This window comes from Engystomops pustulosus, chromosome 9 (genome assembly GCF_040894005.1).
Source record: "Engystomops pustulosus chromosome 9, aEngPut4.maternal, whole genome shotgun sequence".
Taxonomy (NCBI): domain Eukaryota; kingdom Metazoa; phylum Chordata; class Amphibia; order Anura; family Leptodactylidae; genus Engystomops; species Engystomops pustulosus.
Genome location: NC_092419.1, coordinates 99,860,124 through 99,873,917, shown reverse-complemented (window position 1 = coordinate 99,873,917; position 13,794 = coordinate 99,860,124). Strand labels below are relative to the sequence as shown.

General features: G+C 42.6%; 1 protein-coding gene across 11 annotated transcripts in view; it reads right to left on the bottom strand.

Moving 5' to 3' along the window:
- Positions 1–13,794, bottom strand: part of CAMSAP1 (calmodulin regulated spectrin associated protein 1) — a 45,950-nt gene that overhangs the window by 19,246 nt on the left and 12,910 nt on the right. For all 11 annotated transcript variants that reach the window (XM_072124630.1, XM_072124632.1, XM_072124626.1 and 8 more), the window contains exons 2-5: positions 10,269–10,431; positions 3,083–3,345; positions 1,018–1,179; positions 728–808 (exon numbers count right to left, since the gene is read on the bottom strand). In XM_072124630.1, the coding sequence (XP_071980731.1) occupies positions 728–808; positions 1,018–1,179; positions 3,083–3,345; positions 10,269–10,431 (669 nt within the window). The remainder of the gene's footprint in view (positions 1–727; positions 809–1,017; positions 1,180–3,082; positions 3,346–10,268; positions 10,432–13,794) is intronic.

The following is a 13,794-nucleotide window of genomic DNA, read 5'->3' as shown; positions in this document are numbered from 1 at the left end:
CAAAATGTGCACTGTCCCTCCCTCTCTGCACTTAACACTTCCTTGACTGTTCTAGTGGTCTCATGATTGGACACTACAGTCACTAGTAAAAACAAAGAGGAGGGGTAGAGGCCACTACAATACAGAGACCTCTGACCAGTGTATACGGATGTGGGACCTATAGGACCATTACACCGTATATGTTTACAATGTTCTCCATATAGAACTGACAGCAGTTTTATGGGGTCAAAACTTCCAACAGAATCCCTTTAGATAGGAGCCTGATCTGAGCCTTGCCTTTAATTGGGGAATTGATTGTGTACATCAGATCACTTCCCTGAGAAATAACCCTTCTGCAATATGTCCCCAATACCTTTGGTAGGATCAATGTAGTGTACCTGAAGGCTGCATTCCTATCATGGTTGCTGCCCATGAAACTCCATTTTATTAAAGCAATAATCCCTTTTACCCACTAAAGAGACTGTGAAAATAACCAATGCTGAACAATGAGTAATACTAGCACATCCTCTTCAATTCATCAAGTAAACTGAAATGCAATATTATGCAATATCAAGATCTACAGCAGACATGAGACAAAAACTACCAGCATGTTCGGGCTGGCAGCAATGAGACCTATTAATAAACACTGGTCCTGTGATTGTTCTAGTTCCATAGTTCCACCACTGTCAGCTAGGGGGCAGCTGTCTACACCTGATCCGATAATTATGTGAAATAGTAGCATTAATACCTTTTGATGACTTGGGCTCTCGATTATCTGCTGTTTTATTCTGTGCTCTTTCTCCAGAATCTCCCTCATTTTCATGTTTACCTGAAATGTAATATAATGCATATATTATCAGGGCATTCAGTGGTATCACACACGTGTGTAGATCTGTAGAATTAAAGATGGCTCCTACAGGTTTACAAAATCCTACAGACTAAGCACATAAGAAAGCAACGCGAGAACAGTAAGGAGATACAGTAATCGCCCAAACTTACACCAGGTGTGAGTATACTACGCCTATGTTCAGACCGTACCTTATTAATCCAGAAAACCATGGCATCCTCAAGATCATACGGAAGCTCCTTGGAGGCACTGAATGTAGAGAAGCGCTTGACACTAGACACAACCTTCTCAATGCTCATCATCTCCACAGTATAAGCCATCATCAGGGCATCTATCATAGACATGTGTGCACTCTGGAGGAAAAGGCACAAAACATAGAAACATCTTTACAGCCGATACAGCATTCAGTGCAGCTTCCATAAGTTTTTCATAAACCATAAAATCTATTGTTGTACAGCCAACTAGGATCTGCAGCAAGAATTACTATTCTGTGGCTTTCTTTACACCCCATGTGGATGGGTTTGCTCAAACTCAATCCACTACTGTAAATTGCCATGAATTGGCTGCCTGCAATTCTGCAGCAGCTAACCCCCATCAATTTACAAAAAACATTTTTCTGCTGCATTTGAAAGCATTGCTAACGCTTCTTCATGAGAGATTTAGAGAACACTGGTCTGCATCGCAAAAAAACATTGAATAAAGGTTACGCTGCTGGGAGCGGGGTCTATGCTCCGCCATGACACATTGCAGACATGTAAGAGAACGGTAAATGTCAGACACACGGACACCATTGGTGCCTTTTGTGCCGGTCCTATTCCTGTACCAATCTTCAGCATAGACCCTATGAAGATACGAGGGGTTACCGCCACCAGGCCAAACCCTTCTCCTGTTTGTGGCCAGTTTCTGCACTCAGTAGGTGTGATTGAAGTCTTACACAACAAGACATACAGATTTATCACATCACCATGAGGAAAACCTGTACACACAAGCACCTGCTGGGACAATGAAAAGGACATAAATCTAATGCAATCAGATTAATTGGGACAAGAGGAGGAACCTGACATATGGAGATGTGGCAAGAACCGGCTCAGCATAATGCTTTCCTGCAGATCACCTAGGGAGTACAGCGTACACCCACATATCATAAAAGAAATAAACATTGTATGCATTTTTAGAAAGCGGATAAACTGGTCATGTAGGGATATAAGAATCAGAGGTCACATTATAACTATCCTCATGAGGTGGCCTTAAGGGAAATCTACTGTTTTATACCTTATTACTGACTGAATCCACTTTGCACCCTGATGAAGGATTGGTTCCTGTAATATGGTCAGTGATGTGGCTCTGGCTACACCGCCTTTCACTTGCATCTCATCAGCATATTTTAAGGCATCATTTTTAGGAATAGCGACCATACAGAACTATTACAAGGTCAAATGCGGCATCAGGGTACAAAGTGGATTCAGTCAGTGACGCTACTTTATAAAGGTATGAACCAGACGGTGGATTTAATTCTGCAAGCAGTCTGGTGTAGGTATTAGCTAACCATTCCATGCACAATGTACAATTCTGATTGAGTTTTACAGCTGCACATTCTGCACAGAAAAGACTCCAGGAAAATCGACCCGATAACAGGTCCACATTATCTTATTTATACAGAGGTAAGTACTCTACAAAGTGGCCTTAAGAGGTCAAAGAGAATCAGCAGAAACTACAGGAAAAACACAACTGCTGTTAAAGGGACAAGCTTTCTTCTGTGTCAGAATAGAAGCTATTGCCCTCTCCACACTTGTCCCCGGGATCTATTCATCAATTCTGACATCTAACAAGAGAGACCATCTCCAGCTGGGAACACTCCCTGCCACCCCTTTTTCTCAGGCATGAGCCATGCTTCAAAGCCTGAATGAAGTAAGAGAGCTGGATCTTTTTGTTTTGTGAGGGGCTGTACTGTGATATTTTAATTGAACGTTTTACAATAGAAACAAAAAATATTGGATTACATTTTTTTTTTTTTTTTTAAAGACATCTGAACAGCCGACTGGACATATGACACAATATCCTAAACTTAGTTAAATGATACACCAGCCCAGGGGACTTGTCTATCCATTACCTCTTTTAATATGGGTTTAACAAGGAAAATAATACTTCTTTTTACCTAAAAACCGGACATACTAAGATTTATAAAAATCTAATTTTCATGCTGCATGTTTTTTTTGCACAGATATTATTGACAGGACTGTCTCGGCTGATACAGACCATTTTGATAGGAGCACAGCTAAGGTCGCCTTCAGACACCGGCACGTCTTCACTCTCCATGACGTAAATCCCTTTCTGTGACAAAGCCTCGATCACGGACTGATGCCCCTGTAACGCTGCCACCTGGTCCCCCTTGAGGATGAGGCTGCAGGAGCGGCAGTACAGCTCGCTGGAGAGAAGCAGCTTGATGACTGGTGGTTTAATGTGCTCCTGCTCATACTGGTCGACATAAAAGGGGTCCTTCAGCTCCTCCGGAACATTGTCTGAAACAAAGCGAACACAGCCGAGATTAATACACATGTAATGATCTGATCAAACCCAGCGCAAATTATATTATCCCCATTTAAAATTCAATGAGCGCTTCTCCATTAAGTGACACAAATTCTGTTTGATTAGATCCACAGTGAAAAACACAAGGAACTAAACAAAGCTGTGGTCAGTGACTAACACGGCAGAACAAATAGGAGATTCATCAGCTTATCATAACTGAGGACACGAGAGAGGGACATGTGGAGAAAGGGGCTATTCATGAATTATGAAGCATTTACTTAGTGTCTCCATGACATTGCCAGGCTGCAACTGACCCCTTAATAGAGAGGACAACAGCGTGGACCGGACCATTACTGTCAGCTGACTGCCCGCTTCATCACTACAAGAGTTATCCCATGGGGACAGGGACTCTATGGCAAGCTCTGTGCAGCGCTGCGTAATCTGTAGGCGCTATATAAATATAGTATTATTATTATTTCATGTTTATAATATAAATACAGACAGAAACCTCAAGAGAAACTTATTGCGTAGGTCATATGCATGAAACTCTCTGCCAAATAAAGGAAGTAGGAAAACCTTGAAAAGTTACCCGTCAGCAGATTTGACTATGTACACTTAACCCGGTGTTACGTATAGTCTCTGGTGAGATGTGTAATCATCCTGCTGTGTATGCTGTTAGTAGCAGCAGGACTGTGAAATATGAATTTATATTTCAGGATTGTACTGGCGGTGTGTCCTCCCACTGCTGTGCTCTTAGCTCTCTGCAGGGGCTGCTCTACATCCCCATTTCCTTTGCTCTGTGTAAATGTTGTAGCACGCTTTGGGTTTAACACTACAGAAGTCACCCAGAGCACATGGAATCAAGGCGTAGAACCAAGAGCACAGCAGGGTGAGGACACAGTGCACTTGGAGAAAGCATGACATACAAGACAGACACTTTGCTGCACTCCATATAACACTCTTGTATATGAGGTGTAGTAAACATGTTCATCAGCAGTCAATGTAATAGACGTGTATCATGCAAACAAGTAATACAGGTTAGGCACAAGTAACTGCAGCAGCCAAGATTCACAAAGTGTTATCATTCAATCTTACTGCGAAACTGGGAGACGTCCAGATAACAAAGGCTGCGACTGGGGGAGATTCAGGATCCTGCAGAAACAATCTCTACAACCTCTGGAAAAGTAGTATCCAGGACCTTCTGTAAACGCTGCAATGGCTTACAACATATGGAACTACACGCTCAGAGCGATTACTGGGAGGGGGATTTCATGGGATGTCATCACAGTGAGGAGCAATGCAGTCAGGTGCAAAATGGCTGATAACAGTCATCACAGAGGTGGTCAGCAGCCCACCGTCGGGTAGTGAAAGTTTTCAGTAAACTCTATGCACTGGCCTAATGAAATTAGCTAGATCACCAAAAAAATTTAAATAGAGAGCATAATGATCCTCTTTTAGGTGCCCCACTTATTTAGAGGCACACAATCTGCTATACCTCTCATTACCAGAGCCACCTCTGAAACGTAATATACCACCCATCGCCGCAAGGGTTATTGCCATCTTCCCAACCATGAGACCTCTACTTTGGGATATATGGATGGTAGGCTGAGCCAGCAGCTTTCACCTTATGCCTTATACAGAACCTAATGTCACCAGTACGTACCCTGCCTCCGTTTTCCCACTATTCCCCAGCATGCCATTGAGAGGAAAGGGAAACATCAGGCTCATATAAAACATTAGCAGCCTTCATGGCAGCCAAAGCCGACCTTTAGGAATTGACACGATGCTTGGCGTCAGCTTAGAGGTCTGAGCTCTCCAACATGAAAGCAGATGGCCTCGCTCACAAGAGCTTACAATCTATGAGAAGGAACATGCGACTCTCCAGAAGTTATAAGAAATAAATAAATCAGCATGAGCCGTCACCAGCTGCTATCTATCAGAATTAGTATGAGGTAGAAAAATTAAGGAAAGCTGGGTATTTACTGAATAAAAAAAAAAAAAAAGTAAGTTTTTATTAGAGATTTGGCAATTTGTAAAAATGGATATTCACTATTGCCCCATCTACTTGGTCACAGCACAAATCAGGTTTATACTCGAGTATGAGCAGAGCTTTTCAGCACAAATTTTTTAAACTCGGCTTATACCCAAGTTTTAAAAAAAAACTTTGTACTCGCCTCTGGCGCTCACCCCCGGCTCGTCTTCTTCCTGCATCTTCCGGCTTCCAGGACTATGATGCGTCGTCGCTGTCTGATTACATCATAGTGTGCGCGCAGAAAGCATAGATGAGCCTCTGCCCGCACTGAGCAAGCTGGAAGACAAGCCACGGGGAGAAGAGGACATGACCAGACCCTTTTCCATTCCTCACCTTCAAAAATCTATAACCTGTGCGAGGGCTTGTTTTCTGTTTTATTTTGCCATTGCCATATTCTGGGGCTAATAACTTTTTCATACTTTGTTGTACGGAGCTGTGGGTGGTGTAATTTTATGTGACTTTTAATGACGTTTTCAATGCTACCATATTAAATACTGTACGGCCTTTTGGTCATTTAATATAAAAAATTTTCTATTTTTCAAAATGGAAAAAAATGCCATTTTCAACTTTGGGTGCCATTTCCTGTTACGGGCTTATATTTTGATAGATCGGACATTTTGGGACGTGGCGATCCCTAAAAGTTTATGATTTTTACTGTTTGTTTATCATTTCGATCAGTTCTAGGGAAAGGTGGCGACTTGAATTTTTAGGTTTCATTTAAATTTTTATTTTTACCATTTTTCAGACCCCATAAGGTACTTTAAACCCTAGGTTATCCGATTGTTGCTACCATATACTGCCAGAAAGAAAAAACAGAAAGCCTCATGTCTTTTTAAACAAACAATCTCTCCCCCCCCCACCCCCCATGACTTCATAGGGGGCAGCGATCCGGTATCTTTACCAGCAACAACCGAGGGTGTTAATGGTGGGTTTTTGCTGCAATATGTAGCAACTCCCACCTTGTATGGAGGGGGCTCGAAACGACACATGACATACTATTACATAACACGTCAGTAAGTTGTTAAAGAGTAGTTGCTGCATTTCCCACCCTAGGCTTATACTCGAGTTTCCCAGTTTTTTGTGGCAAAATTATTGTCTTGGCTTATATTCGAGTATATACGGTAAGTGTGAATTTTGTTCCAAACATGACCACCAACATTATTGATGTGTCAGCAGACCGGCCATACATTGTGTGATAACAGGCACCATCTGTTATCTGTGTAAAGCTAAATGACCAAAAACTCCAATGTCAATCTCCGATCAGCATTATAATGTCATCTAACTCATATTACTGACCAATCGCTGTAAAATCCCACTGAATATTTTAAGACTAGTGTGGCATACACTGTAACACCACAGCAGTCAAACTAGATTGCTGCAAGCCAAACCCACTATGTGCAGGAGAACTGGATGACCAGCTAATGTAGATATAGAGGGGACAACACTTTCACCAAACAGAGTGATGGGCATGGGGCAGTTGTGCATGTCATTCACTGGATAACTCTTCAAGGGACAATGGGGAGAATTTATGAAAACTGGAGTATTGACACCAGTCTTAATCCTCCCTTAACCAGCATACTGCATGTTGTTTTTTCATGGAGGCTCCGATACACTAAGCTGGCAGAAAAAAATCTCTTGATGGTCAGCCCTGGCGCAAATTTCATCTGTAGTCCCCGTCATTCTTCTGGGAGAGACTATAGCAAATATGGCCCGATGGGGGTGGGCTCATGCCCAGTATGCCTGATGGATGAGGCATATTAATGCCCCATTAGCTTACCCAGAGAGCAGCATCCGCTGAAGACATCACCAAGGGAAGAGTGTGCAGAACAGCTCTGGACCGCACAGTACAGCGAACTAGAGCTTGCTTTTTTTTTAATCTTCTAGACTCCTAAGAGTTTCTAGTTTAATTGTTTCAGGTGAGGACATCTTTTAGGTCAAGTGCATGGGAATGACTAGGGTAGAATACAATGATCTTTGTTATAACGGCAATGCTTGCTACCATTGAGAAGTCACAGTGTGTAAACACTCATTACAATCCCATGACCTTGCTCTGCCACGTATATCATATTATTACACTGGTAGATGTGTCATCATACTGTATGCTAGTGTTACAAAATTAGATCTGCATGTAAATTTTTGCCTAGTAGGTACATAGGGGAACTGCACGGTGGTTGGTACACCTCCATTGATCCAATAAGTATTTGATTTTATTATGTACTTCAAATTGGGTTATTAATGCTTTTACTTTTAAACTGTGAAATTATTTAGGGAAGGGATAGCACAAAATACAGTTTCTTCACCTGAATGGTCCAAAACCATGCTCAGTCCAAGCCCCTCTAAACTTTCTACACTTCAGCAAAGCTGCATTTATGACCACAACATATCTGAACAGAATAAACAGCACTAGGGGAAATCACAGATCTATACAATGATCACAGGCCACATGCACCCTGGATGAACAGCAAGATCAAAGAGGAGACAAACAAAATCCCCTGCACAGTGACTTCACCCAGAATGCCTTGCACACAGCCAGGTAAATGTGTATGAAGGTGTACTTGGGTAATGATTAAACAGCAATAGAAATTTCCATAGGTCCGATTGTACGGACTTTGTATATACAGTACAAAACAAAACTCCACACTGGTATGCAAGGGCAGCAGGAAACTGTCCTCCAGATGTATTGGGAGATAGGTCATGGACCCCTATGACTGCAATGACAACCATAGATTTCAACGATGAAGATGAAAATCCTACAATGACATGAAATGCACAGCATAGACCTGTGGCACCTTTATGCTGTGTGGATCTTTGCTGGGTGTTAGGGATATGTTACTAAACTGACATGGTTTCATTAGTCCTTGTGGAGTGTCTAAGGACTTCAGGGGCAATAGACCTAACAATAGGAATGAGAAGACACAACAACAACAACCCCCACCATTACCCAATTTTGTCTTAAGCTTTGCTTTACATTTGTGTATTGCATATTGGGTATTGGATTTACAAGCTTTGGGCATTTGTTGCACCCAGGACATGTCCCGTAGCTCAGTGGTCTTCAATCACCAAACTGCGGCCCGGAACTTCCCTCCAGCGCTCCTCTTCTCCCCGCAGCAATGGGGGAGCAACGCAGGGAACATTTTATGAGGGGAGGCCGCTGCTGGCACATGCCATTAGTGAGGGGAGGCCGCTGCTGGCACATGCCATTAGTGAGGGGAGGCCGCTGCTGGCACATGCCATTAGTGAGGGGAGGCCGCTGCTGGCACATGCCATTAGTGAGGGGAGGCCGCTGATAGAACATTTTTATTAAAGAGTAAAAGCAAAATTTCCTACTCTAGGTCTATTACTCAAGGCAAAATTTTTCCTGTTTTTTTTTCTGTGGTAAAATTAGGTATGTCGGTTTACACTCAGGTCAGCTTATACTTATGTATGTGTGGTATCTATATTTTTTTTCTTCACAGTAAAAAGCCCAAAGACAAGGAAACACTATAGGTGTGTAGGGGTTGCTATAGAAAAAGGGATATTATAATGTCCCCTTTTCTGTAGCCTTTAAAACATTCAGACATTAAGACATTAAAAAGGGGGCTACAGAAAATGGGGCATTTGCAGGAAAGGGGGCATTATATGGGTTTGAGGTTAGATAGACGGGGCACACATTTTTATTTTCCAGGGACCATGGTGAGAGGGTTACCCTGCCCAGTCCCTGGTAAAAAAAAAAATTTGGATGCAGAAGGTCCCCAGATACAAAACGATTGGGGAACATTGCCATAAATTATTAACATACAGCACCTTGTCCTTATGCAGAATTCCTAAACCAGAAGTGATTATTTGGACAACAGGAACAACAGAAGTACAATAAGAGGTACAATACCAAAGTAACAGACAATAACACATCTCTGCCTACATAGCAGAACCTCTGGTTTCTGGCATTGAGCAATCAAGGAACCACAAGAAAGACCAAATTACAGAGTAAATTTCAGAATCTATAATTTAAGAAAAACAAATAGGGCGACATTACACAGACTCCAAGGACAACTACTAGACTACATGCAGCACTCGTTACCTAGCTATACACAAGAGCCAAAGCCAGGATCACATCCAAAAGAAAGTAGTAAAAAGCCAAATTTGGACGTGGCAGAACAGTACATTTTTTGCAGATTTCCTCATTAAAATACTATTTTCTCCCTGTACAATCCAGTCATGTCTTTGGATATTAAAAAATAAGCGCTCTGGCCATTATTATCAGCACATCTTCCATTAAGCTGGAAAGACTCATTTCAACAAGTTTTTAGATGATGTCACACAGTTTGGTGCATATAACATTGCGTTAAAAATTTTTTTAAAGCAGCTTTGGATTTTAGAGGCGCAATAGAGTAGATCATGTATTTCACATGTTAAAAAAAAACCTGCAACTGCATTGAAGATGCTTGCTGTTTTTGACACAGGTTTAACTGCAACACATTGTCTGAATGTACCCTAAAACTAAAGTGCATGAAGGAAAAAATATATATATACACGATGATCTGGGATCAAAATCCAAACCATCTGCTACATGCCCAGCTGATAAATCTGACACCTCTGGTCATTTTTCACAAATACCTGGCATAATACAATTCCCAGCCACGGCTATGGTAGGCACAATGGAGACGAGGGGGGTTAAACTATGCTTGCCCCTCCACTCTCCATTGGAAACCAGGGAAAGATGGATGTTCTATCTTCCCCTGTGTACTGTGTCACACATGTTGTACAGCTTGTACATAACATACTAATAGGGAATGACTAAGAGAGAAAGGTCTTTTGTAATATGGTCAATGGGCCGTGTCAGCTACCTTCACGTGGATACCACATGGTCAAGAATGGCAAAAATCTAAGAAAAATTGGATATCTTACCTATACCATAAGCTTTAGCACAAATCCACTGTAAATTAGCAGCAATTTTTGCCCTGAAGGAATCATACATGTCTGGAGGTACCACCTCCACTGGACACTCTGCAAATGGATCCATTTTTCTTCTAGTGCTGTCTCCAGAAGCACAAACACCTATATCCACCATCTAGGAAAAGACAAAAACATGCACATTAAACCACATAGAATAAAAAATACATAGTCAACCAAAGTGTAAAACTTTATATACTTAGTCAGTGGTTTCCAAAGCATCACAGGCTCACTGCCAAAAATGTGCACTTTGCAGGCTGCAAACATGATCCCTTTTTACTGCACATTTTATATAGGCCGATGTCAATAGCTGGGCAGGAACAGGACCTGCTCTATAATATGAAGCATAGGCAGTCTGCTAACACACGGTCAGGGGTGTGCACCGGCCGTGGGAATGTGCCCATGGCCTATATGTTAGCCATTTTCGTGTGGCTATTACAAGGATGGGTGTACGAGGCTATACCATCAACCCAAAATTCTTCAGAACTAAAAAGTTTAAAAAAAAGAAAAGAAAAAAAATATTAGATGCTCTAGTTCCACTGAGGGAAAACTGCATGCCTGCTCACATCTTCCCCCTATAAGCACAGGCCGAGTTTACATCTATGATATGGATTAAATTTTTCAGCGAACAAAAAGAAAAGAGAGAGTTCCTTACAAATGTAATAATCCATAAGAATAAGGGAATTCCTAGCAGGGTGATGTTCAGGGACTCCTTGCATCTTAAATTAAATCGCTTCCCCAGGAATGAGGTCAGTCCACGACAGAGGACTCTGCATGGACTGTTATCACAGACTGTGACACAGTCCTTACCCAATAGTCTCCCCCTGTCCTGTAGCGCCGCATCACATATAACCCTATGTGCTTGCTGAGGCCTATCACTGACCCTTACATGTCCAGCACATGACCTCAGAGCAGAATCAATCACTTTAATGATGTACATTACATTATCAATCTAAGACCCAAAGGGCCTCCTGGATCAAGAGATAGAACAGGTAAGTAATAGGTACTTGAATAGAAAATTGAATAAGAGTGGGTAATAGTAATAAGTAAAGATCCCAGACTGTCCCTTTTACAGACCTCATACAAGGTAATGACTCAGGACTGTCTATGGGTTACACACGGGTTATTCTCAATTTCTTTGCAGCCAGAATATGTGGAGGCAATGAAAAAAAAAAATGTGGTACACAGCCCACTGCTGGATCTATACGTACATATACAGTTATCATTGCAATATAACAATACTACACAAAAGATTTATAAAGAAAAACAATACAACTTCCACGTAACACAAAGAGGGAAGTAGCTGAACAGTCCAGGGACCCAAGCCTTTGTTGCTCCGGGTACTGGGATAACGGAATAAAGATGCATAACCGGGAGACTGAGGCTTTGTATGTAATGGGGGAGAGGTCCCCCCGTGCGTCATCATAGCGAGGGGCTTGTGGTGTGAGGCAATTGTGTGTTTTGGGAGCAGACGTCAGGAATACAAAGGCAGCTGCTGACAGGGCCAAAACAGACAATTCCCACCCCGTGCACAACAGACTTCCAGGGCCCATCGCTCTGCCTCGTATCCTGGCCCCACCTTAATCACCAGCACAGATCCGGTTATTACAATAAACCATAATCCATTATTATCTCATGTCCAGGGAAATGTAATGCAATTAACTAATACACACTCCATGTACAAGACATAGAAGCCCCTGCGACACTCACATCAGGTAGTGAATAAGATGACATCACAGGGGTGGGGTGAGCACAGGCCATGCATACAGTCTATACACTCCCGACCCCCTATGCTTAATTAATCAGCACTAACACCTCTCAGCTACTCCCCGGCATAAGCTGTATTAAGCTGCACACCCTCCCATCACACCAGCCCCCCTCCCTGAACACTCCCACCATTCATTCCAACTCTGGCATCACACCTCCTGACTCTGCAGGCAAAATCCTCAAGCCTAGAAGCAGGAAAATAAAACACCAAACGTTCCCATATGTATAATATTATCTGATCTATACATTGCTACAATTTGAAAGCTTTCCTAATTTTTTTTTAATAAAGAAAAAAAAAACTGAAGCTTGTGCACTCTTGGAGGAGAGTCACAAAAGTGCAACAAAAAAGTTTGAAAAACTAAATAAAAGGAATTTGTTTCTGCATAAAACTGGACAGGTAGGATAAAAAGAATTGGTGCTTATTGGGCCATTCTTTGTTTCTCTGGGTCCAGATAGGCCCAGAGAGTTTACGGCAGGTAGCCATGGGCACTAGCCGATCCTTGGCGTTCACGGACGTGTCCAATTCAACAGCCAGTGACCACTAGCCCCAATGTACATGACATCACTTTTAGGCCACCTAAATATAAACGTGTGCATATCACAGGCCAATAACAATGGTCCCATGTTCTGTTCATCAGCTAAAGACACTTGGGGTCTCTAATACATAAATCAACAATGTAAAGGGTCTTTCCCCAAGAGCAGCACTCTATCAACAGACTCATCGGTGGTGGTCTGACTATAAGGACCCCCCAGGATAAATACAGACATAAACAACCACCCCTCCAATAACTCCTATAGGACCGACATAGAAAACACAAAGCTCTGCTAGTCCCATATTAGTGAATGCACCACCTGCACCAACCCCCACCCCCCCCCCCATCAGATCACTTGGGGACCTGGTAGAAATCCCTGCGCCAAATAATCCTTCATCATATAAGCCAAAGTAGAGATTGTTGATACCACTTCTTCAAATCCAAGCAATGGTACAAGACCCTATCCCCATTCATTGATGTCATTGCATCCTCTTAGAGCGATGGGGACCCCTGGATACAAGCTGATAGAGGTCAGTGTATAACTGTGCAATAAAGCTTATATAATTGTCCGAACCCACCCTGCACAATGCAATAGCCCCTATGACCAGACACCAGTCCCCCACAGCCCTATATATAGGGGTTTTTCTATAGCACCCCCCCCCCCCATACTATTATAATAATAATCATTATTTTATTTATATAGCGCACACAGATTCCGCAGCGCTGCACAGAGCTTGTCACATCAGTCCCTGTCCCCTACAGGTCTCACCACCAACCAGTACAAAATATGGGGGTCTCCTATCGACACCTGCCCCAAGTACTATACATGAGGGTCAGACATCTGTCTCCCCCACTGCCCCACTCCAGTACAAATATGAGGGTCTCCCATAGACACCTTCCCTCCCCCTCAGTACTATATATAATGGGGGTCTCCCATAGACACCTGCCCCCAGTACTATATATAATGGAGGTCTCCTATAGACACCTGCTCCCAGTACTCTATATAATGGGGGTCTCCCATAGACACCTGCCCTCCCCCTTAGTACTATATATAATGGGGGTCTCCCATAGACACCTTCCCTCCCCCTCAGTACTATATATAATGGGGGTCTCCCATAGACACCTGCCCTCCCCCAGTACTATATATAATGGGGGTCTCCCATAGACACCCCCCGTACTAT